At 41.5% G+C, this 24533-nt stretch overlaps 1 protein-coding gene across 4 annotated transcripts in view; it reads left to right on the forward strand.

Moving 5' to 3' along the window:
• Nucleotides 1-1379: 1379 nt before the first annotated feature.
• Nucleotides 1380-24533, forward strand: part of CACNB2 (calcium voltage-gated channel auxiliary subunit beta 2) — a 444228-nt gene continuing 421074 nt past the window's right edge. Inside the window, exons 1-2 of one of the 4 annotated variants that reach the window (XM_048837994.2) lie at nt 1380-1857; nt 16770-16862. In XM_048837994.2, coding sequence (XP_048693951.1) covers nt 1753-1857; nt 16770-16862 — 198 coding nt within the window. In that variant the 5' untranslated portion in view covers nt 1380-1752. The remainder of the gene's footprint in view (nt 1858-16769; nt 16863-24533) is intronic. The other 3 variants (XM_075125898.1, XM_048837988.2, XM_048837987.2) reach the window with 3 other exon arrangements.

Consider the following 24533-nt stretch of genomic DNA (forward strand, 5'->3'; position numbering starts at 1 on the left):
TGTTTTTAATAAGTTTTCTCTATAATGCTTTCACCTTAAGAATAAATGTACTTGCTTATAAAGGGCTGTGTAGTAAGTTATAACTGCTGGCAATTCATTATTCATGAGCCTTTGGCAAGAAAGCTAAGCACAAATGTGGCCTGTTTAGGCAGTCTGGATTGCTGGAAATATCATAGTGAAGGTGATGTAGGAATTGTGTGCTTTCGAAAAAACCCTGGTCAGGAGGGAGAGAAATGCAAGTCTCTTCCCAAAAGAGGTAAGAGAGCTGGAAGCCTGGAGTGAGTGCCCTTGGTAGACCATGGAGGGGGAATGCAGGTGCAGTTGCCATGAACTTTGACATGCCAGATACAACCTCTGGTAGTGAGGATGCACAGCACCAGCAAAAGCAGCCAGATGTGCACAGGCGTTAGCAACATAGCAATGATGGTGGCTGCAAGCTGGCAAAAGTTCTAGTGGCAAACTTTTCTAGTGTAGACGTGGTCTGAGATGCCAGTTGCCTCATAAAATCAGTATCACTGTGGGGGAGGAGTTATCTTCCTATAGTTTACATCACCTACAAACAGCAAATACTCCCTGATCTTCCTTTGTCGTACTTTCAACTGTATAGCTGTCTAGAGATGGAATATGCCACCAAGGGTCCTGCATCATCATCCAGGTCTGCTTAGATATGTATAAGTTTAGTTGGTGGGGGAAAGGAGGAGGGCATACTGTGCGTTCATTAGCTGCCTTTATACAAAAAAAATTGAAAATGTATTTGCTCATTCGTATTCCACTTAAATAGACGGAACATGTTTGCGAATAACGTTAAACAGGCGATGGGGGATCCCGGGAAACTGAGGACACTCGCCTCGCGAATGCAGCAATGGCCAAGCTGTGGCATACGCCAAAGGAAACTCGACCTTTGGGTCTCGTGGCGTTTAGGAAGTGATCTGTGCTATCATTTACAGAGGATAGAAATATAAGGAATGTTTTAATTGCATCCATTGTTTTTTTCTTTTGACAACAGTCGTGTCTTCAGGCCGCAAACTCTTTGGGAGAGGGGCTCCCACGTCCCGTGCAGTGTGGGGCACAGGGGCTGCACTTCAGCAATGCCCATAAAAGGAAGCCCCGGTCGCAGCGAGGTGCCGCATCTGTCCTGCAGCCCAAGTTTGCCCCGGCTTCGCAGCCACTTTAGAAAGTCTCCAGCCCGTGGGAGGTGACAGATGTGGCTGGGTGTGCCGGGGACTGGGCTGCATCCAGCCCTTACCAACCTGCCTCATCGGCCTCAGTGTTAAGCCCCCCGCCCCCAACCCGTCAAGAGAAACTTTGCTGGCGGCGGGGGGAGGGGGGGTCAGTGATTGCCCGCCGGGCGCCGCCTTTGCAGCCAGCCTCCCGCGGCCGCTCGGCGCGGCTCGCCCCTTGCCGGGGAGCTCGCGTGGGTGGGAGACGGTCCTTGCCGGTCCCAGCGCGCCTCCCCGTCTCCTCCCCCTCAGCCTGGCGGCGGCGGTGTCCGCTCCCCGCGCCCCGCGCCCCAGTCTCCAGCCGCAGCTCGGGCGAGGCGAGCGGGGCAGCCGCGCGGAGTCCCAGCGACCCTCCCTCCCTTCGCCCCCTCCCGGCGGCCGCCGCCTCTTCCTGCTCCCCGCCCGGCGCTGAAGGCTTCCCGATGGCACGGCGCTGAGGGCAGGCAGCGGCAGCGGGCGGTGCCGGCGCGGGGCTCTGCACTGATTCACTGCGGGGCTTGCGTGGGGCGAAGCCGGCTGGTACTTTTCTCCAATGGTCCAAAGCGACATGTCCAAATCGCCTCCCACTCCGGCGGCGGCGCAGGAGCTGCAGATGGAGCTGCTGGACAACCCCCCAGCCGCCGCAACAGCCGCGCAGGTACCTGGTGGGGTGAGGGGCTTTTCCGGGCCTGGGGTCCCTGGCTGTGCCTTCGGTGTCTGCCGGGTCCCTTCAGCTCGTCTCTGGCTTCCGTCTTCCTCCCCGCTCAGGACCCTGCTGTAATAAGGGGCAGGGGGAGCTCTGGGGGCAGGGGGGCACTCTCCCCAGTCCCCGCAGGGACAGAAGTGCAAAGCTAATCCGATCCCCTAGCTCGTAAGCGTGGCCGTCTGCGCTAGAACATCCATCCTTCACCCTCAGAACAGAGTCCTCGCTGCGAAGAAACGCTTTAAACGAGCCATAGGAGGTCCCAACCCTTCTGAGCTAACAGAAAGCCTCAAGGAGATTAGGAGAGGAACAGCTGGATTTCCCAAACTCCTTACCCTCCAGCTTCAATTCCCATTTAGAAGGGAAGTTTGATAGCTCTTAGAAGAGATCTGAGATCCGTTCCCCCCCCCCCTTAAAATGCAATTTAATTAAAACATATTCATGCAAGGAAGTGTTCAGTGAAATAGATATTTTGTAAACCTTGTCATTTTCTAAAGAGTACAGATGAATGTAAGAACACAGTACTATGACTGTTGTTCAGTGCCTTCCTTTCTAAAGCAAAGGGTTATTTCCCCATCTCTAACAACCTGTTGTATCTGGTGCGACATACATGTTGCTTACAATATTACTCTACAGCCTGTCTCCCCACTCACATACAATATGTGTCCATAGATTAGGAACCCCGCTTTATAGGAGAAGACAGAATTTATGCCATATAAAGCAGCAGGAGTAAGGACCTCGGCTGGGATAAAGATGTTCCTGACCTTACAGATTCTAGCTTCTAGAATAAAATTAGGAAGCTGGGTGTACCATCTTGTCCCCTCGCAAGGATGCTGTTAAAGTAAAATATATATTGTATGCAGAGTGTGCGTGTTTGAGATAGAGAAATGGAGGTTAACACATCTATTGAAAGGTTTCAGAGTAACAGCCGTGTTAGTCTGTATTCGCAAAAAGAAAAGGAGTACTTGTGGCACCTTTAGAGACTAACCAATTTATTTGAGCGTAAGCTTTTGTGAACTATAGCTCACTGCCACAAGTACTCCTTTTCTTTTTACATCTATTGAAGATATTGCATTTTGAGATAAAGCTTTGGTTTAGTATGTTAATGTTGTATAATATCTCTCTTCGCTTTACCTTACATGTCTGCATAGATTCATTTTGCTATTTTTAAACCCAGTGTGTGCTAATATCTGATTGTGTGCATTTGAAATAATGAACACTCTGGTTCTCTTTGGGGTGATACCTTTCTGTTGTTGTCAAAACTGTTTCTGATCCTTTATTTTAGTTGAAAAGGCGGTCCATTAAGTATCACAAAAATGTTGGATTAGAAATGTTGTCACATGAAAATGGTGTCAGTCTGTCTAATTGACCTTTATTGGAGATCATTAAAAATGAATAACAATTCAGCTATTGAGAAACCAGTCCATGTTAAAAAAAAAGAAGAAAAAGTGTATATTTTTTCTTTTTGCTTATGAATAGGGCCCTACCAAATCCATGGCCATGAAATACACATCACGGACCGGGAAATCTGGTCTCCCCCTGTGAAATGTAGGTCTTTTGTGTGCTCTTACTCTGTACTATACAGATTTCACTGGGGAGACCAGCATTTCTCAGATTTGGGGTCCTGACCCAAAAGGAAGTTGCAGGGGGGTCACAAGGTTATTTTAGGGGGGTCATGGTATTGCTACCTTTACTTCTCCACTTCCTTCAGAGCTGGGTAGCCGGAGAGCGGCGGCTGTTGGCTGGGCGCCCAGATCTGAAGGCAGTGCCCTGCCAGCAGCAGCACAGAAATAAGGGTAGCAGTACTGCAACCCCACTACAATAACCTTGCAAACCCCCCATAACTACTTTTTGGGTCAGGACCCCTACAATTACAACACTGTGAAATTTCAGATTTAAATAGCTGAAATCACAGAATTTATGATTTTTAAAATCCTCTGACAATGAAGTTGACCAAAATGGACTGTGAATTTGGTAGGGCCCTACTTCTGAAACTACAGTCAGAAATGTAGCAGTGTAGGCATATGCTTTGCAAGCCTTCCCACACAGTGGTGCCCTGGCACCTAATTCCTGACCTACAAATACTTCTGTTCTTCTGGTCTCTGCCCTATCCTGAGCAGAGACTGACAACTGTACCAAATTCTGTAGTGGTTTTCTGATGTGGACAAATGTCCATTATTGGTCACAAAATTCATTCTGATCTGTGGTCTTAACTAGGCATAAAAGAATCTCTCTTTGGAGGTGAACGGCTAGTTCACCAACAACACCCTGCATTATTTGTCTCTCGGGTACAGTACAGTACTTGTATTCTGTTTTATATAATTGTTTTTTGAATGGCTAGAGCACAGATGGTGGCTTTTGTGTGTGTGTGTGTGCGCGCGTGTGTGTGGTAAAGATAGTGAAGCTTTTGAGTAAATGCAAGGAGCAAATTGCACTTCTCTGTACCAAAGTCCATCATTGCCTTTAGGCAAGTATACTAATCATGTGTAATCCTTTTGTATCAAAGAACATTATTGGAATAGAACACCTCTTTGTCTGAATATTAATATTCAATTAATTCCTTAGCATTTTATTGCATTGAGAGACCATTATCCTTTTTTCCATTATTTCTAAAAAATTAATACAGTAAAAACTTGATTTTTTAAGTAAAAATTAAGCTATTATAAGTAATCACAGTGAGAAAGAGGCTGAATATAGGATATGTGATCCATCACTTACTGTACTACATATATTCTAGTAATGCCCATTTACCCACACGTTTAAGGTACTTGGGACTATCATATTTTGTGATACTACTAGAAGTATTCCATGCCAATATTCCCAGTGGTGAGGTCAGAGAACCATTCAAGTTTTATGCAGCAGTGTCACTCCTTGAAGTGCTTTAGAAAATACCATTCTACAACTTAGCTTGACCTGTATGGATGTGACCAAACTTTGTAACCAGATTCAAAACTGTGTCCTATCCTAGGATTCTACCTATGCTAGGCATATTTTTTTTTTTGGTTATATATCATGTTCTGTATCGTGGATCAACAAAGGCTGGCCAAAGCATGCTATAGCAGTTTAAGGAACAATTATACTTAATAGTTTGTTTCCATATTGTTGAGCCACCGACATCCTCTGTAGTTAATCTGTTGCAAGGTTTTATATTATGGTTTTCCAACATGGTTTGCAAACAAAACAAAAGTCCCTGGAGACATTGATCAAGGAAATTATGCTTGAAACCTGCTAGTCCCTGTCCCAAATAGCATGATATGTCTTAGATGCTGTGCAAACACAAACAACCATAAAGGAGCTCTGATTCTGACTGGGACTTCTGGGAGAGTGCTACTTTAAAATAAATATTAAACATAGTAATAACTAGCACACTCTGATCCTAGTGTAGATAAGATTTTAGATAAAAGTTTAGGTCTCCAATCTATAAATGGCGATTCTGTATGTCCTAATAAGAAGGAGAGGATGGAAGATGATAAAATACAGGTAGGATTTGATGAGAGACAGTCAAAAGAAGAAAAGTTCCATTCAATTATATCATGTAATGGCAGGCAGCTAAAAAGTGACAAGTTTTTTAAGTGCTTATACACCAATGTTAGAAGTCTAAATAATAAGATGGGTGAATTAGAGTGCCTTGTATTAAATGAGGATATTGATATAATAGGCATCACAGAAACTTGGTGGAATGAGTATAATCAATGGGACACAGTAATACCAGGGTACAAAATATATCGGAAGGACAGAACAGGTCAAGCTGGTGGGGGAGGGGCACTATATGCGAAAGAAAGCATAGAATCAAATGAAGTAAAAATCTTAAATGAACCAGACTGTATCATAGTATCTCGACAGCTAGTAATTCCATACCTGAATTATAAGAATATAAGAATATATTACAGACCACCTGACCAGGATGGTGATAGTGACTTTGAAACGCTCAGGGTGATTAGAGAGGCTATTAAAAGAAAAAACTCAATAATAATGGGGGATTTCAACTATTCCCATATTGACTGGGTAGATATCACCTCAGGCAGGGATGCAGAGATACAGTTTCTTGACACCTTAAATGACTGCTTATTGGAGCAGCTAGACCTGGAACCCACAAGAGGAGAGGCAATTCTTGATTTAGTCCTCAGTGGAGCACAGGATATGGTCCAAGAGGTGAATACAGCTGGACTGCTTGATAATAGTGACCATAATCAATGTTCCTCTAATTTTTGACAGGCCACGTGTGCAAAAAATTTCTTCTGTGCAAATTGTTGTGCTTCTGTGCAAATTTTTGTGAGCGCGGTGTTTCGCTGTGTGCACGGGGTTTAGGATCTGTGTGCGTGCACACATGCGCACAGCTTAGAGGGAACAGTGACCATAATATAATTAAATTTAACATCCCTGTGGCAGGGAAAACACCACAGTGGTCCAACACTGTCGCATTTAATTTCAGAAAGGGGATCTACACAAAAATGAGGAGGTTAGTTAAACAGAAATTAAAAGGTACAGTGCCAAAAATAAAATCCCTGCAAGGCGCATGGAAGCTTTTTAAAGACACTGTAATAGAGGCTCAACTTAAATGTATAGCCCAAATTAAAAAGCATAGGAAGAGAACCAAAAAAGAGCCACCGTGGCTAAACAACAAAGTAAAAGAAGCAGTTAGAGGAAAAATGGCATCCTTTAAAAAGTGGAAGTTAAATCCTAATGAGGAAAATAGAAAGGAGCATAAACTCTGGCAAATGAAGTGTAAAAATATAATTAGGAAGTCCAAAAAAGAATTTGAAGAACAGATAGCCAAAGACTCAGAAAGTAATAGCAAAACATTTTTTAAGTACATCAGAAGCAGGAAGGCTGCTAAACTACCAATGGGGCCATTGGACAATCGAGATGCTAAAGGAGCACTCAAGGACGATAAGGCCATTGCGGAGAAACTAAATTAATTCTTTGCATTGGTCTTCACGGTTGAGGATTTGAGGGAGATTCCCAAGCTTGAGCCATTCTTTTTAGGGGACAAATCTGAGGAACTCTCCCAGATTGATGTGTCTTTAGAGGAGGTTTTGGAACAGATTGATAACCCAAACAGTAATAAGTCACCAGGACCAGATGGTATTCACCCAAGAGTTCTGAAGGAACTCAAATGTGAAATTTCAGGACTACTAAATGTCGTCTGTAACCTATCATTTAAATCAGCTTCTGTACCAAATGACTGGAGGATAGCTAATGTGACGCCAATTTTTAAAAAGGGCTCCAGGGGTGACCTTGGCAATTACAGGCCAGTAAACCTGACTTCAGTTCCAGGAAAACTGGTTGAAACTACAGTAAAGAACAAAATTGTCAGACACATAGATGAACATAATTTGCTGGGGAACAGTCAACATGGTTTTTGTAAAGGGAAATCATGCCTCACCAATCTACTAGAATTCTTTGAGGGAAAGCATTTGACAAGGTCCCTTACCAAAGGCTCTTAAGCAAAGTAAGCAGTCATGGGATAAGAGGGAAGGTTCTCTCATGGATTCGTAATTGGTTAAAAGATAGGAAACAAAGGGTAGAAATAAATGGTCAGTTTTCAGAATGGAGAAAGGTAAATAGTCAGTGGTGTCTCCCAGGGGTCTGTACTGGGCCCCGTCCTATTCAACATGTTCATAAATTATCTGGAAAAAGGGGTAAACAGTGAGGTGGCAAAATTTGTAGATGATACAAAACTACTCAAGATAGTTAGGTCCCAGGCAGATTGCGAAGAGCTACAAAAGCATCTCTCAAAACTGGGTGACTGGGCAACAAAATGGCAGATGAAATTCAGTGTTGGTAAAGGTAAAGTAATGCACATTGGAAAACATAATTCCAACTATACATATAAAATTATGGGTTCTAAATTAGCTGTTACCACTCAAGAAAGAGATCTTGGAGGTCATTGTGGATAGTTCTCTGAAAACATCCACTCAGTGTGCTGCGGCAGTCAAAAAAGCAAACAGAATGTTGGGAATCATTAAGCAAATAAGACAGAAAGTATCATATTGCCTTTATATAAATCCATGGTTCACCCAGATCTTGAATACCACATGCAGATGTGGTCACCCCATCTCAAAAACGATATATTGGACTTGGAAAAGGTCCAGAAAAGTGCAACAAAAATTATTAGGGGTATGAGTAGCCGTATGAGGAGAGATTAATAAGACTTGTACTTTTAGCTTGGAAAAGAGACGACTAAAGGGGAATATGATAGAGATCTAGAAAATCATGACTGGTGTGGAGAAAGTAAATAAGGAAGTGTTATTTACTCCTTCTCACAACACAAGAACTAGGGGACACCAAATTAAATTAATAGGCAGCAGGTTTAAAACAAACAAAAGGAAGTTTTTTTTCACACAATGCACAGTCAACCTGTGGAACTCCTTGCCAGAAGATGTTGTGAAGGCCAAGGCTATAAAAGGGTTTGAAAAAAGAACTAGATAAATTCATGGAGGATAGGTCAATGGTTATTAGCCAGGATGGGCAGAGATGGTTTTGCTAGCCTCTGTTTGCCAGAGGCTGGGAATGGGCGACAGGAATGGATCACTTGAAGATTACCTGTTCTGTTCATTCCCTCTGGGGCACCTGGCACTGGCCACTGTCAGAAGACAGGATACTGGGCTAGATGGACCTTTGGTCTGACCTAGTAGGGCCATTCTTATGTTCTTATTTTTTTGTCTGAAATTTCTCACAGGAAAAATGTTGGTTTTCTGAACAAGTCTAATTTTTTTTTTACTGAAAGAGCAGCTACAACCTCTATACGTGGCAGGGGAAACCATAGAGCCACAGCAGGAAAAGTCACGGACAGGTCACAGCTTCCATGAATTTTTGTTTATTGCCAGTGACCTGTCCATGACTTTTACTAAAAACAACCATGTCAAAATCTTAGCCTTAGTCATGAGCACCCATAACTCCATAAGTGGGAGCTTGGGGTGCTCAGTACCTGTGAAAATCAGGCCCTTATTTTTTCCCTTGACCTCCTATTTCATCAGCTTTTCACAAACAAAAAGCCAAATAAATGAGAACACATCAGTTTAGCAATCAAGTAATTTTTAAAGAAGATAGGTCCACCTGGTTATTTATAGTAAAAGACAGAGAGCAAGTGTCAATGCTTTGCCATTCTTCCATGGTAATTTCTTGATCTGTCTGATCCTATTTTTTAATGAGTCCACAGTTCAGCTTCTGCTTCCAAATTGATCTTTTTTTGTGTTTGTGTGTGAAGTCCAGAGACTAAATCCCTAGCACTATTGCCATACTAGACCAGAATGCTGTCTCATCTAGTGCAGTGGTTCTCAAACTATTTACCATTGTGGGCCGTATCCAATGCTACCTGTGTGGCCCTGAGAATGTCACATGGGTCTCAGATCTGTGCTGATTGGGCTGCAAGTGGCCCATAGGGTGAGAACCACTGATCTAGTACATTATCCTGTCTCTAGCAGAGACCAGAGTGGGATACTTTTAGAGGAAGGTTCATTAAATCCTGTAATTGGCAATTATGAAATAACCTGCTGAGAGGGGAAATATCTTATCTAAAGTGAGTTCCTTCCTAATTATTTCCTTCTCATCTTGCTCTTTCTTTACCTCCTTCTATGTTATCTGTCAATTAATTTCCTAGTGGCTTGACAAATTGTAAATGAAAACAAGTTCCTTCTTCCTTGTTTTCTTTTTTTCTTAATCTCTTTCATATCCTTTTACAAAGCCTCAAACTTCTAGCCATATTGTGATGTCTTTGTTGTGGCAGTACATGCTCCCTTCTTTCTATTTCAAGGAGCTTCTGTCTTCCACATTTCAGGAGTTCTTGCTTTTGTTTCTAATTTGTATACTTAGGTTATCCTCTAATACAAGAATTCCGAGTGTGTGTGAATGTGGAATGTTGTCACGAGGCTAAGCACATTTGATTTCAGGTCCTTGCAGTAGTTCAGTTTCTATTGTTGGAGAGAAATTGATGTCGTGGCATGAGTATTGAGTAATTTGTTTGTTTTTCCACTTTGTGAATATTCTCTACAAATGCGTACATGCATCTTGTTATTCTTAAAGCAAGATAGATCCACTGGCACACATGGGGCAGAACCCCAGCTTAGTCACCTGAGCAGTCACCAGCTGTCCTCACTGTTTTCTCTCAGGTCTCCACCCATCATCCATCTGCCATGGAATCTTCCCCTCTTCATTGACATATCACCCTCTAGTGAGGAATCAGAAGAGCAGCAGCAGATTCAACCTGCCTTCTACTGACCAGTTACAGCTGAGTCAATTTACCCCATATATACATACCCCATTTCACCTATTCTTTAAATATATTCTTCTATTGCAAAGCCTTAATTTGTTAATATTAACTCACAAACTAACTTTATAATTAATAGCCAAAGAGATCCTGTTACTCTTAATTTTATAGAATTATTGTTTGTATTTAATCACTGCTTATTATGGAGCTATTGAAGGTTTTATTCTCATCTGTCAGTATTCCTCAACTGCCAGCTCCAACATGGCAGTGCTTGAATAAAATAGATTAGAATTAGGGGAAGGTGAGACCAAATTACCCTTTTTAGGCTTCCAGCATGGTCACCAGCATGAGGCAGTGTTTTCCACTCTGATGGCTGGAGGTGGTAACCTCCTTCCAGTGTTGCATTCTTTCATGGTAGAAAAAAAATGTTAATAGCCTTAAATATAAAACAGGGCAGATTTCAAGAATTATTTCTCTTTTGATTCCTCCCCAAACTTTTGAGGGGTTCAGCCTGCATCACCCTGCTCTTTGTCAGCAGTAGGCTTATTTTGAATGCCCAGTCTCTACTGGAGGCATTTGTTTCTCAGTTGTATATGGTATGCCATCAATTGTTGCCCTTGTTGTTTAGATTTTCCCTACTGTTGGGTCCATCTGAAGCTCTCTGGTGATTTCAATCCCTACTTTCCTTTAATGCCTGCTCACTGCCTTCTAGAGGTCATATTCCTGGTTTCATTTTGAATGGTAGTCTCACTACCCCTTTGGGTCTTGTCTTAGACCTTGTCTTCAGGACTCCACAGTCCTCCTTAGCTAAGGCTTCACCATAGTTCTCCTGCTCTCTGCTGGTGTCTCTCCCTCAGGCCTTCTATCTGACAGGTGCAGAGACACACCCCTCTCTGCTGCACTCTCCCCCCCCCTCGCTCCGGGCTTTCCCAGAGCTTGGTCTCTCATTTCTGCTCTCCTGTTTGAGTCAGGAAGCCTTATATGAAAATTCCTATTGGGCACATGAGTGGGAGCAGGCAGGATCAGACCTCCAACAACAGCTCCCAGTCTTAAAGGGCCCAAGGTCCGTAAGAGGCTTGCTGGGATGAGCACATGTGCCCTAAGACCTAGTGCCTCTGTTACACACTCCTTTCACTCAGACTGAAGGCAGAGAGGTCTGAATCTATGGTGGGATGAATCTGATGAGCAGCAGACTCACTACGTTCCATTGTCACCTCTGGCATGTAGTAGGTCAGCAGTAGGGAGAAGATTCCCTTGCAGTTAGGGAGATGGTTGGTCTGAGTGAGGAGAGCAGGCCCAGTTCCCTCTCCTGGCTAAGAGGATGAGGGTGGCGGAAACTCTTTGAAAGTGTCTGTTGTGGAAAGGGAGCTGGCCCTCTTGAGATGCAGCAGCAGAGCAGAGGTAGCCTGGGATCTGGGAGACTGATGAGAAGCAGAGCGCCCCAGAAGGGAGAGGCTGTTGTTAGCAGCAGTGGTGGCAACAGCATATTGCAGGCTGTCACAAGGCCGGTGGGGAAGGAGCAAAGGCTTGACCCTGCATCCAGGTTTCTGAATAAAGGGGGGCTTGAAGGGGTCTAACAGGGGCACTGAAGCAGCATCCCTCCAAGCGACTTGTAAAAAGGACAGGAGACTGTGGGGTGAGGCTTTCAGCCTAAACATTGCTTCAGGGAAAGCAGTTTGCACAGCAACTGGACAACTGCATGGAGGAGCCCCCAAAGAGATATCTTTATGGTATTGAACTCTAGCATGTTGGGAACTACTGACTGACACCCTATTGCACCTATTGGGGGCATTCCAGGTACTGTGCCTGAGTTGGCTTAATCCTCTTTCATAATCCCCCCTATGGACTAAGGAGGAATTGTGATGTTTATCTTTTGTTGTAGTTTAAGCTGTTGTATGTGGGATATTTGTGACCTTCTTTTCTGCCTGCCTTACTAAACAATTGCTTTTGTCTGAGCTGCGTGTCTGAGTGCTTACTGGAACTCACCAGGTGCTAGACCTATATTGCGTACTGACTGAAGTGCTTGCAGTACTTGCCTCTGAATCGTGGTATGGCTAACATGCTACTGAATATCAGAGAGGGTTTGATATACCGCAGCACTGAACAACCCCATTTGGTGGGGATGATTACAGTGGCAATGGATTGTTCTTGAACTGAGTGGTAGTATTCGGTCAGCATGTCCTGAATTTTCCTTAGGTTCTGTTATCTAGTGCATGTGCACATTTAAGTCTCTTGGTCTCGAATCTTGCTGCAGGGGGAGGAAAGATCACTTGGTGTGTTCTGTCTGCGGCTTCCCTTTGTTTCCCCATCAGAAATCTGCGGGGAACATGAATTCTGCACACATGCAATAACGCAGAATTCCCCTAGGAGTAACGTTAGTGACTCTGCTTGTTGAATCCTTCTTTGAGTCTTTGAATGAGGCAAACATGTCTGTTTTTAAAATTTGAGCTCTGCCTCTAACTCTTTAATATAAGTCTTAATGACTAGCACTGTATTCTCCATTATAGGCTGGGGATCAGCTACTACTGAGAGCATTACACATGCTGCTCTTTTTTGCCTTGGTGTAAAATACAAATGAATGGTAGCTGATTGTTCATAGATATGCATTTACGATTTACCATAGATTCAAAGGCCAGAAGGGACCATAGTGATCATCTAGTCTCACCTCCTATATAACACAGGCCATAGAACTTTCCCCAAAATAATTACCTGAACATATATTTTAGAAAGACATCCAATTTTGATTTAAAAATAGTGAGGGAGAATCCAGCACAACTCTTGGTAAATTGTTCCAGTGGTTAATTACTGTCACTGTTAAAAATTTACACCTTATTTTCAGTCCACACTGACTGGTTTTCTGGTTGTGGATTGAGTAATTTGATGCCATTAGATCCACTTTTCCAGATGCAATTTAGTGCAGTATTTTTCCTTTGGTGATCAGCCATGTATTCTGTTTATGTCATGTACTTTGGAGAATTAAGTATTGTGGATGCAGGCTTGCTGTGCATTGGACACAGCAGGGATCTTGTTAAAATCATAGGGTTTCATTGTGGAAAAATGAACACTCTTCAGCTCCTAATAACTTAGAAATAATTGTTCATATATATGAAACAGTATTAATTTTCAGGGAACCAGTATGCATGTGTAAGACGATTAGTATGATTTTCATGGTTTATTAGATAAGATGTATTTAAATAAATGGTGAGTGACTTATTTTTAGGTAAAAGTGAGAATGAAAAACATGTCTTCATCACTTTTCTTCTTAAAGAGTGTGGTAGATGAAATTTTTTTACAAAAAATACTTGTAGTTAAAAAAAAAGTCTTACACAGCCTGACTGGTATTTTAGGAAGCAACAGAATTTAAACATGTGTGTGTTGTGTTTCTTTGTCTATAGCAACGGAGCCCATTTTCAAAGAACTTTACACACCTATGTAACTAAGTAATAAAGCAAGCTAAGGTCCCCATTCTATATAAACACTTAAGGGCATGCATAACTTTACTTGTATCAGCAGTCCCATTGAGTCAATGAGACTGCTCCCATGATTGAAGTTATACCCATAATTAAGTGTTTGCAGGATTGGAGTCTTACTAATTGCGAAATGAATGCAATTACTTTGTGCCAGATTGTTGCTGACCACATGCAGATATTCTTGGGTAGTATTGAGGAGCATTGCCTTTGCACATATAGCATACAAGCCCATATTACAGGGACTGTTCCCTACATAAATACTACTGTGTACCAGCCTATGGAGCAGGCTGCCCTGGTGGGAGCATGCTGGAACATTCAGAGGTATGGTAAAACATATGCAGTACCTTGGTGCATTGGGTCCAAGAAAGGCTGCCCACCTTGCCACTTACTTAGGCCAATAGCTATGTGTCACAATTCAGCCTGTTATTTGTAATTGTTCAGTTATAACCAACTGTTATATACTTCTTCCTGGAATATAAACAAAATGTAGGTAAGATACCTAATTTTAATACTGAAATTTCCAGTCTAATATTATGTACATTGTGAAAAATCAATTTACTATTCTTCCAAAATTGTAACTCCAGAAACAATTGTTCATGCAAATAAAGAGCTTGATCTTGCACAACACAGCTGTGAGGAAATGCACATGAAGAGGCAAAATATAATAAAAGGACAGAATCACTGTTCCCAAACCTCAAAATTTTATTATGATATTTCGTGTTTTTCTTAAATCCACAGCTCCTGGAGTCATGTGATTATGTGAGAATCTCAGCTCTCGTTTAAAAACAAAAACAAAAAAGCAAATTGCTAGCCCTCAAAGTTTGGAGAAAAGCTTGAAAATTTGAACCCTAAGGGCTCAAACACCAGAGGGCAATTAAAAGGAACCCAAAATATATTGACTTTAAAATTATGAGAATTTTAAAAATAATCTCATGACTGACTCATGATTTTTGAATATTTGGGGGGCAATGTTGCAGAGAGTATTAGGAAATCCGATTCTTTGTTAAGAAGTGCTGCCATGCAGTTACAAACTTATACATTATTAGTAGCAAGAGTAAATTTAAGGGGATTATGTGGCCCACCACCTCTTTAGCATGATGAGGATACCTATCAACCTCCAGAAACAACAAAGAGTACTTGTGGCACCTTAGAGACTAACAAATTTATTTGGGCATAAGCTTTTGTGGGCTAAGACCCATTTCATCAGATGCATGGAATGGAAAATACAGTAGGAAGATATATATACATAATACATAAAAAGACTGGGAACTTACTAATTCTAACGAGACAATTAAATTAAAGTGGGCTTTTATCAACAGGAAGAAAAATCACTTTTGTAGTGGTAATCAGTGTGGCCCATTTCAAACAGTCGACAAGAAGGTGTGAGTAACAGTAGGGGGGAAATTAGCATGGGGAAATTAGTTTTTAGTCCTTGTAGTGACCCATCCACTCACAGTCTTTATTCAGGGCTAATTTGATGGTGTCCAGTTTGCAAATTAATTCCAGTTCTGAAGTTTCTCGTTGGAATCTGTTTTTGAAGTATATCATCCTCCAGTTTCCTCAGATGCCCAAATCTTTCCTCCTTTTATTTTGTTTTGTTTTGTTTTTTACTCTGTGCAGAGTTTACAGTATCAGACAAGAGACAAAGACAGATACAGATAAATATATGGGGAAGTAAAAGGAAACAATGAGACAATATTGGTCAGCATGGTAGGCAGTGGTATCAGCACACCAGAGACTGTTGTCATATTTTTGTAGGCATCATGGCAAAGGAGAGTTTTAAGGAGGATAATGAGGTAGTTTTTTAATGTTTATGGGGAACTCTCAGATGTGAGGGGTAGCATGGGAGAAAGAACTGAGGTGCTCGTTTGAAAATTTAACAAGTGGGTGATGGAGGCTGGCATTATTGGCTGATTGGAGGCAGGAGTTGACATCTTGATAGTGAATGAAAGATGATAGATTGGATGAGGATTGACTGCGAAGGGCCTTGAAAGAGAGTACAAGCATCATAAGTTTGATGTGATAGAGAAGAGGGAGCCAGTGGAGGGATTCAAAGAGGGGGGTGAAATGGTCAAAGTGCTGGGCTAGAAGAATAATCTTTGCAGCTGTACTCTAAATTGATCTGAGCAAGGCAAGATTGCATTTGTCAAGGCCAGAGAAAAGGATGTTGTAGTAATCAAGATGTGAGATAATGAGAACCTGGAGAAGAGTTTAGCTGTGTGGATGGATAGAAAAGGCTGTATATTAGTGGTGTTATGTAGAAAGATTTAGACATAGCCTAGATGTGAGGACCTAGAGAGAGGTCAAAGTCAACGATGATGCACAGGATATGGGCTTGAGTGACAGGCAGGATAGTGGCGTTGTGTACAGTGACCAAGAGGGGGTGGCTACTGAACAGAAATATTAAGTGAATATGTCTTCCTTTTGTGCATTATTATTGACAATTCTATCATGTCCAACTAGTAATAAATCAATACCATTGTTAGGACTCCTTTTGTTCCTGATATATTTAAAAGAGCTCATTTTTATTATCTTTAACTCTGCTGACTATAGATTTTACCTGGCGTTCTTTTGCTTCCATTATCAATTTTCTACAATTCCTAGCTTTTAATTTATGTTCATTATTATCAACTTCCCATTTTTTCCATTAGTTATATTTATTATTTATTTATTATGGATGCTTTCACTTCCCCTCTAAGTCAGGCTGGTTTATTCGTTGTATGATTGTGGATTTTGTAGCATCTACTAAACTGTTCTCAAACAGTTCCCAATTATCATTCACATTTTTCTGTTTCTTTCTCCCAGTTGGTTTGGCTCATAATTGGGACATACTGTAGACTTCTCCAGCAACTCTCTTATTAGGAAGTACATTTACAGTAACTATAAAATAAAATAAAACCATACTTCATTCTGACTTTTGAACATAATATTACATTGTACTAGTTTATAAAATTGCTTCAGGAGAGAGAGAACCTTTCAGGGCTTGATTGTGCAAACCGTATTCATGTTGGTCAGCACTTACTTATGCACGTGTCCCATCAATTACTTACATAATTGCTCACCAACTTGACGAAGCTTGCCCAGTTGAGCCCCGAACAGTCAAACATGTCATGTTACATAAGTAATGTTTGTACTGGAAGTTTCTGTGTAAAGGAAATTAACAGTATTCCTGTTTTATTTTTTTATAGTCTTACGGAAAAGGTGCTAGAAGAAAAAACCGATTTAAAGGATCAGATGGGAGTACATCTTCTGACACTACCTCTAATAGTTTTGTACGTCAGGTATGTTATGCCTTTTTTAGTTTGTCATTCAGTTTTCAAAGGATACTGCAAACTTTTTGGTGTTCAGGACAGACTAGACAGACTTTTTCTTGCAGTATTAGTGCTCAAGGCACAGTGTGGTGTTATTAGACACAGAACATAGTAGCTTTCCGTTAGTCTTGTTTGCTGTTGCCAAGAGCAGTATTTACTTTCTTTTTATCACAGAAATTCCATGAGGTGATTAAGGATGTAGGGGGAAGGGGAGACTGGTGGGAGGACCTGGAGTGACAGCTCTAGCAGAGACATCATAGTCCCCCCAACCCCTGGGGATTCCTTGCTTAAAATATTGCTGTGTGAGGCAGCGTTAACTTAGATGCTTTTCTCATTCTCAACCCAGTGTTATTTCAGGAGCCCATCTGGAAAGGAAATCCTTGGCAGCATGGGTCTCACCAGACTGCCATGGGGCTGGGAGAGGGCTGTAAAGGACAGAGAACCAGTGCAGAGTCATTCACAGTATGTGAATCTCCCAGATATGTGCAGATTTCAGAGTGGATTCATTAGTTTTGATGGAATAATGCCAGGGAAATTCTGACGGGGAGCCTGTGGTTAGATGTTGATAGATGTTTGGCTGCGTGTGTGTTTGCTCTGTGTGCCGCCCCAGCCCTGCGCAGACAGCTGGCACGGCAGACCTCGAGCAAACTGCTCAATGACCACAAGGTCCGTTAAGGGATGAAGACTCCCGGCCAAGTTTATTGTTGACGAAGCATGGTACTAGTATCTTGCAGACTCTACCAGTCCACTAATACATGTATGCCTGTAACAATGGACCAGCTCAGTGAACGGCGAGACTTTCTGTTCCTCCCTAGGCTAGACAAAGATACTCCCTCTGAGATACATCTTTATACCCGATACAAACAAGTTAATACTGCCCTTCTGACATACTTACTATAGTTACTGCTCCCAGACGTGGCTAGTTATCACTCATCACCTTGTACATGTTGTTTCGATCAAAACATCTCCATTACGTACTTTCATCGTGACCTTATCTTTTAGGAGGGATCGGTGTGTTCCTGTTATCCTTGGGGAATGTTTTTGTTCCATCCTTGATATCGGGATGTTCTGGTACCACTTGATATTGGAATGTGTTTGCGTGAATACTCTGTGACTAGCACTTCCTAGGAATGTGTATTTTTGCAATATTAGCCCTGTTCTTGCCAGATTCTGTGAGCAGGTCATGCCTCATACCAGGCCTCTAATACAAGAGCTTAAGGTTCAGGCTGTCTTCCTACTACAGAGCCTTGTAAAGTTTGCAGTATTTAGTGTGGGTTTATTGAGTATGGGTTGATTTGGCCCACAGAGTAGTGAAAACCACAGTGACAATAAAGTATATCCAAGGCACAGTGTATTCTGTACCTGCAAGTTCACCTTTTGTTGCAGAATTGTGCTCCAGAAACTCAGTGTCTTTAGATAAAAAGTAGCTGTTATGGTTGAGGACAGAACCTTGAAAATGTGAAGCAAATGTTAACAATGCAGTGACATGTGCCTGAGTCTGAAGAGAGCCTGCAACAAAGCTCTGATAAATGAATTTTCCCATCCATTTCATTCAAGATTTTGCAGGTGCAGAATTTAGCATTTTTGCTGCAGAATTCACCATTTTACTGCAACAAGGCATGCACCTTTTTGTTTTTTGTCTCCTTTGCTTGCCAGATTCCCTTGCTTTTTCCTATACTTGAATGCAAAATCTTAGTTTCGTGTCAGACTGCAAGTCTGATGAAATTAGAGTATGTATTGAGATGGAAGTGAAAGCCTTATGAAGCATTGGAGAGTGTTATCGGCAGTGTTCTAGTGAAGGTGGAGAGGAATGCAAAAGGACGGCTTCCCCCTTAACTTCCTGTGTCAATAATTTTAAGATTTTCAGTTAATGGAGTGCCTCCTGCTGCAACCTTAAATGCCACTAAAACATAGTTTTTGTTTGTTCATTTCTTGGGGTTTTTTTTATACTGTTTTGATGTACCTCAGTGTACGACTTGCCAGAGCCAGGGAGAAAGGGAACTGCCCCTGCCTGAAAATCAGAGGGAAGAACTGTGCTGATGGAGCTGCTTCTGACTATGTGAACCCACCTGAAGAGTATGAGAGACTGGGGTGTGTGTCGGTAAATTCTTTGTAACATTGTATCCCTGTTTTTTTTTAAACCCCCCCCAACTTTACAAGGAAGCACACTAAGAGCAATCCTCTGTATTTAGTAGTGACAACATAATCCGTCAGCTAGAGGGAACATTCATAAAGGAATCTGTGTCAGCACTCACTTCCCGAAACACTCACATTACTGTGGATTGGACATCCAGGGTGGGAGTGGGGGAAGACATATAACACACATTAACTTTTGGGTTACTCAAGTAAATAAATGACAAATGCATAAAATGTAAAAGCTGTGTATTTTGGTCATTCACACCATAATTTACGGATTATCTTAGTGTTTAAGTGGAAACCTGCTTTGAACTGTTTTTTTTTCACTGTGGATAGTATATTCCAGTAATGGTTGTAGTATTCTCCCCCAAAAAATGCAGCAGCTCTGAATAATACACAGAAGAATTGTTTGAGTCATAGCAGGTGTGTGGGAGAAGTGTTTCTGCATGAGTTTGCTTACTGCAGAGTTTCTTTCAGAGCTCAGGATTGCACCCTGGGCAAGCAGTCCTGCTCTGACTCTCCTTCCTACTCGGCCAGCTTGATACCCTAGCCCAGTGGTTTCCAAACTTGTTCCGCTGCTTGCGCAGGGAAAGCCCCTGGCGGGCCAGGCCGGTTTGTTTACCTGCCGCGTCCACAGTTTCAGCTGATTGCGGCTCCCAGTGGACACGGTTCGCCGCTCCAGGCCAATGGGAGCTGCTGGAAGCAGCGCGGGCTGAGTGACGTACTGGCTGCCACTTCCAGCAGCTCCCGTTGGCCTTGTGCAGCGAACCGCAGCCACTGGGAGCCGCGATCGGCCAAACCTGTGGACGCAGCCAGTAAACAAACCGGCCCGGCCCGCCGGGGCTTTCCCAGCACAAGTGGCGGAACAAGTTTGGGAACCACTGCCCTAGCTCAAAGAGGAATCGCTAGCAGCATTACTGCCATTAGATGCAAAAGCACAGCAGACATAGGATGTCAAATGCTGATAGCACGTTTAGGCAATAGGTGCAACTTCTCTCCTCTGCTTAAGTTTGTGTGTGGTGTTCCTAGAATATCACAGATACATATTACAGGATTTCTCTCTGTACTTGTATCTTTCGTATACACTAACTATTGTTTTCCCTTCTGCAGCAGTAGTTACTTTTGGGGGCACAATGAGATTAATTATTCTTATTCCAACATATGAAGACCTGTTCCATTTGCAAAGGATGAGCAAAGGGCTAGCAGTCCAGCATTTGGAGGTAGCATCTGGAGGTTGGGTGGACCTTAGGTTAAGTGTATGGTTATGTACAAATTGTTTTGAAATATGCAAATTAGCTCTTTTAATGTCACACATGGAGTGCCTCAAAACTTGGCCTATAAACAAGTTCAGGGCTACAGGGACTGGACAGCCATAAGGAAAGCCCCTCCTTTAGATATTAGATGGTATCTTCTCAATGGTTGTTTTTGCCTGTAATTGTCTCGCACTCGGCCACAAGCAGGGAAGGACAGAATGAAGCCATGGAGAAGAAGGGCATTTTTAACATGAGGTAGTTTTTGAAAATTGTCTCTAGGACCCCTATGAGGCAGAAAGGGGCCATTGAAGAGTTTATGGAGACCAGTTGGATGGGATATACATTCTCCAGCCTTCTCCCCTCCAGTCAGTATAGCCTAGTGAGTTTCAAGTCACTTTCCCATGTCCACAGAGCAAGTCAGTGGCTGAGCTGGGAAGTATACTAAGGAGTTCCTATATTCATCCACCACAACACTATACCTCTAATTGCTTTATCCATTTTCCCACTACAAATTTTTGTATAGTTTAATCTATAGATATTTTAACAATAGACTTAAAACCAGTACATAGAAAATATTCTTTTAATTGTTGTACTAACACTCCGTGTGTAAATTCTAGTCTTATGTTACACACATCAGATGCCATTGAATTTGGTCCAGAACTGGTTTATGTTGCCTGATTAAGAAGATGTTTGAGCTGAAGACTGTACATTGCCATACAGTGCCCTCAATCTGTGAGTTTGGCAACCCCCACTGGTGGCAATAGAATGTAAGTATACAGGAATCATTGCCTCTTTGTGGACATTAATTTTAGGGGGGCTATTCAATTTTATGTATTAATTTGGGATTGTTTTATTTAATTTAAGGTGGTTATTCCCACTAGAAAGAATAGCTAAGGTTTAGAACAGTGGAAAATCTGTGAGATTTTAAGATAATAAAATTAGAGATACTCCAAAATATAATATTTTAATTTGTTTAAAAGAATCAGATTTTCATATACATATTAATTATGTAAAGCTCCAACCCTACCATCTGATATTCAATGTGGGGTAAATGCATCCCTTGCATTGCTCCAGTGAAATCAATGGAGACACATGAGGGATGAATTTGGCCTAATAAATAACCCAGTAGTAGTAGCCTGATTGTGCATCAAAAACTGAACACAATCAAGCAAAGCAAGCCAGCAGTGATATTTTCTTATGCTATCCTGTTGAAATCAGTGCTAGTACACTGCACCTTAAAAATATTAAGACATTATTTTGAGATATGAAGAGTAAAAGAAGTGCAGCAGGGCTGAAAACTTCCTTTAATCTCTATAATCACCGTTTAAGCTCTTAGGGGCCAGCAACATCTCTTTATTATGTATTTGTAAGTGCCTAAAATAATGAGTACCCGATTAATGACTGGGCCTGTAGGTACTACTGTAATACAAATAATAAAGAACAATAGTCATTTTGTCTCTGACCTGAAGAAGGGGCTTTTAAATTTGTATATTATATATATATACACACACACAGTACAGATATATTATACACAAAAAACTTCATTAAAAGTACATTATGAAGGTTGCAAAGTCAAGCACTGAAAATTTGCGAATTGCTAGAAGTAAAGTTATTTATTCATATGCCTCACTTCTGCATATGCATCATGATACAGTCTTTAATTACATGACTACATACTATTTTTTCCACAGGATACCTCCTAATTCAGTGCCCAGAATAGATGGTGTTCTCTTAATGAATAGCTATTGAATATTTTTTTTCTCCTCATTGTTCCATGTATGTCCTCATGGCCTATTTACTGCATACTATTCAAACATGCTCTGAGAAATCATTACTAATTTTCTCATGGGCTTTTCTGTGGCGCTCATCTTTACAGTATCTGAGTGCTTCACAAACGTTATCTTCACAACATCCTTGTGAGATGAGATGATGTATCATTCCCATTTTACAGATGAGGAAGTGATGCACACAGAAATTAAGGTAATAGATTTCCATTAATTTTGGGTGCCCAATATGAGACGCATAGGACTGGATTATTCAGAGTAAAGTGCTATATAATTCCACGTACACGTTTAAAGCACAGGTCCCACTGACTTCAGTTGCAGTTATAAGTGCTCAGAATTTCTGGAATTCACACAATTAGGCCTGGTATACACTAAAAAGTTAGGTTAACCCAGCTATGTCACTCAGAGGTGTGAAAAATCCACAACCCTGAGCAGCGCAGTTAAGCCAACCTAAACATGGGGGTAGACAGCAGTAGGTTGATGGGAGAATTCTTCTGTCAGCCTAGCTACTCCCTATCAGAGAGGTGGATTACCTGTGCTGATAGGAGAACCCCTCCCATCGACATAGGTAGCATCTACATTGAAGCGCTACAGCGCTCTCGCTTGTAGCGTTTCAAGTGTAGGCAAGCCATGAGTGATACAATTTGGTTTTTGTGAAAAGTTTGTTTGGAGTCATGTAATAATAGTAGTAGGGTTTTCAAGACTTGAGTCAAATGCTCTATTATTATTGAATTAAAATCCCTTTAATTAAGGTTGTTTTTACCTCATCACCATTTGATCAGAGAGAACCAATCTGGAGTGGTTTTTTGTAACTTTTATTTAAGAGCAGAAAAAATTATAAGGGTAACTAATTTCTTATTCTTATCTAAAGTACTAAAGAATATGAAAATTATATTGATTACAGTGTAAATCAAGTTAGTCCAATCAAGGCGTTAACAATACAAATTAGAATTAGTTAATTAAAATTATAATAATTTAAGACCAACAATTGGTCGTCATTACATGAGCACAATCAGTAGTTAAATCACAAAATTAACAACACCAATGATTGAATGATTGACAGTTTTTCTATCTCTGTGTGTTTTTGTTTGTTTGCGAGAGGTGTTGTTGCTGTTGTTGTAGTACACATGTTGGTCCCTGGGTATTAGGGCATGTCTACACTACAATCTTAAATTGACCTGTGTTAGCCATGACATTGACAAGAATGACAGCCCACAGCTGATGTAAGGAATGCAGTGTCTACACAGACATTGCATCACCCTAACTACACCAACATAAGTCCTACACCTCTCATGGAGGTCGAGTTGTGATGGCGGTGTAATAGGGCACTTACATCGGTCTAAGCAAGGCTGCAATGTAGACACTGACATACTTAGGTTGACATAAAATGCCTTATGTCAACCTAACTCTGCAATGTAGACCAAGCCTTAGAGAGTCATGGTGAGTCAGGTAATATCTTTTATTGGACCAACTTCTGTTGGTAAACGAGACAAACTTTTAAGCATACACAGAGTTCTTCTCCAGGTGTGGGAAAGGCACTCAGAGTGTTGTAACTAAATACAAGGTGGAAGAGATTGTTAAGCATAAGGAGTTAACTCATGTTGCAAGTGACCATTCAAGGTGAAGTGGGCTGTTAACTCCTCTGCAGTCATAGGACAAAGGGAGGTTAGTTGGTTACACATTGTTGTAACGAACCATATATTCAGTGTCTTTATGGTCCTACACTTGCCTATCACATGTGGCGTACCTAATGCACTAAATGCCCCAATAACAACTATATGGATGAAACAAGAGAATCACTATGCTCTCAAATGAACTCACCCAGAAAAATGGTAAAACACTTTTCACAAAACAATCACCCCATATCTGACCTCTTAGTCCGCTCCCTCAAAGTAAAGCTGTACAACACCTTCAAAAGATGAGCCTGGGAGCTTAAATTCATGGATTTATGGCTCATTACAACAATCTGTAACCTGCTAACTCTCCTTTGTCCTATGACTGCAGAGGTATTAATTGCCCACTTCACCTTGCATGGTCTCTTACAACATGTTAATTCCATATGTTTAATAATCTATTTCACCTTGTATTTAGTGGTGACACACTGAGTACTTTTCCCAGGACTGAAGAAGAGCTCTGTGTAAGCTTGAAAGCTTATCTCTTTCACCAACAGAAGTTGATCCAATAAAAGATATTACCTCACCCACTTTGTCTCTCTATCTCCATGCAGTTTATTTAGGAGCTTATACTTTTCTTTACGCAAACAAGGGGTTAAAGTTTGCATTGTTATGTATTGGGGTATCTTGTTCTATGATAATAATATCTGCTTTGAACCCAGGTTAATTAATGCCCATTCGTAATTTGTACTATGGGGTTTATATGCACATGCTATTAATAGACATATACACACACACACACATCGGCACCTAAAAAAGGTTAGGGCAAGTCTTCCCTACAGGTATTCAGATGTC

This window comes from Caretta caretta, chromosome 2 (assembly GCF_965140235.1).
Source record: "Caretta caretta isolate rCarCar2 chromosome 2, rCarCar1.hap1, whole genome shotgun sequence".
NCBI classification, from domain to species: Eukaryota; Metazoa; Chordata; order Testudines; family Cheloniidae; genus Caretta; species Caretta caretta.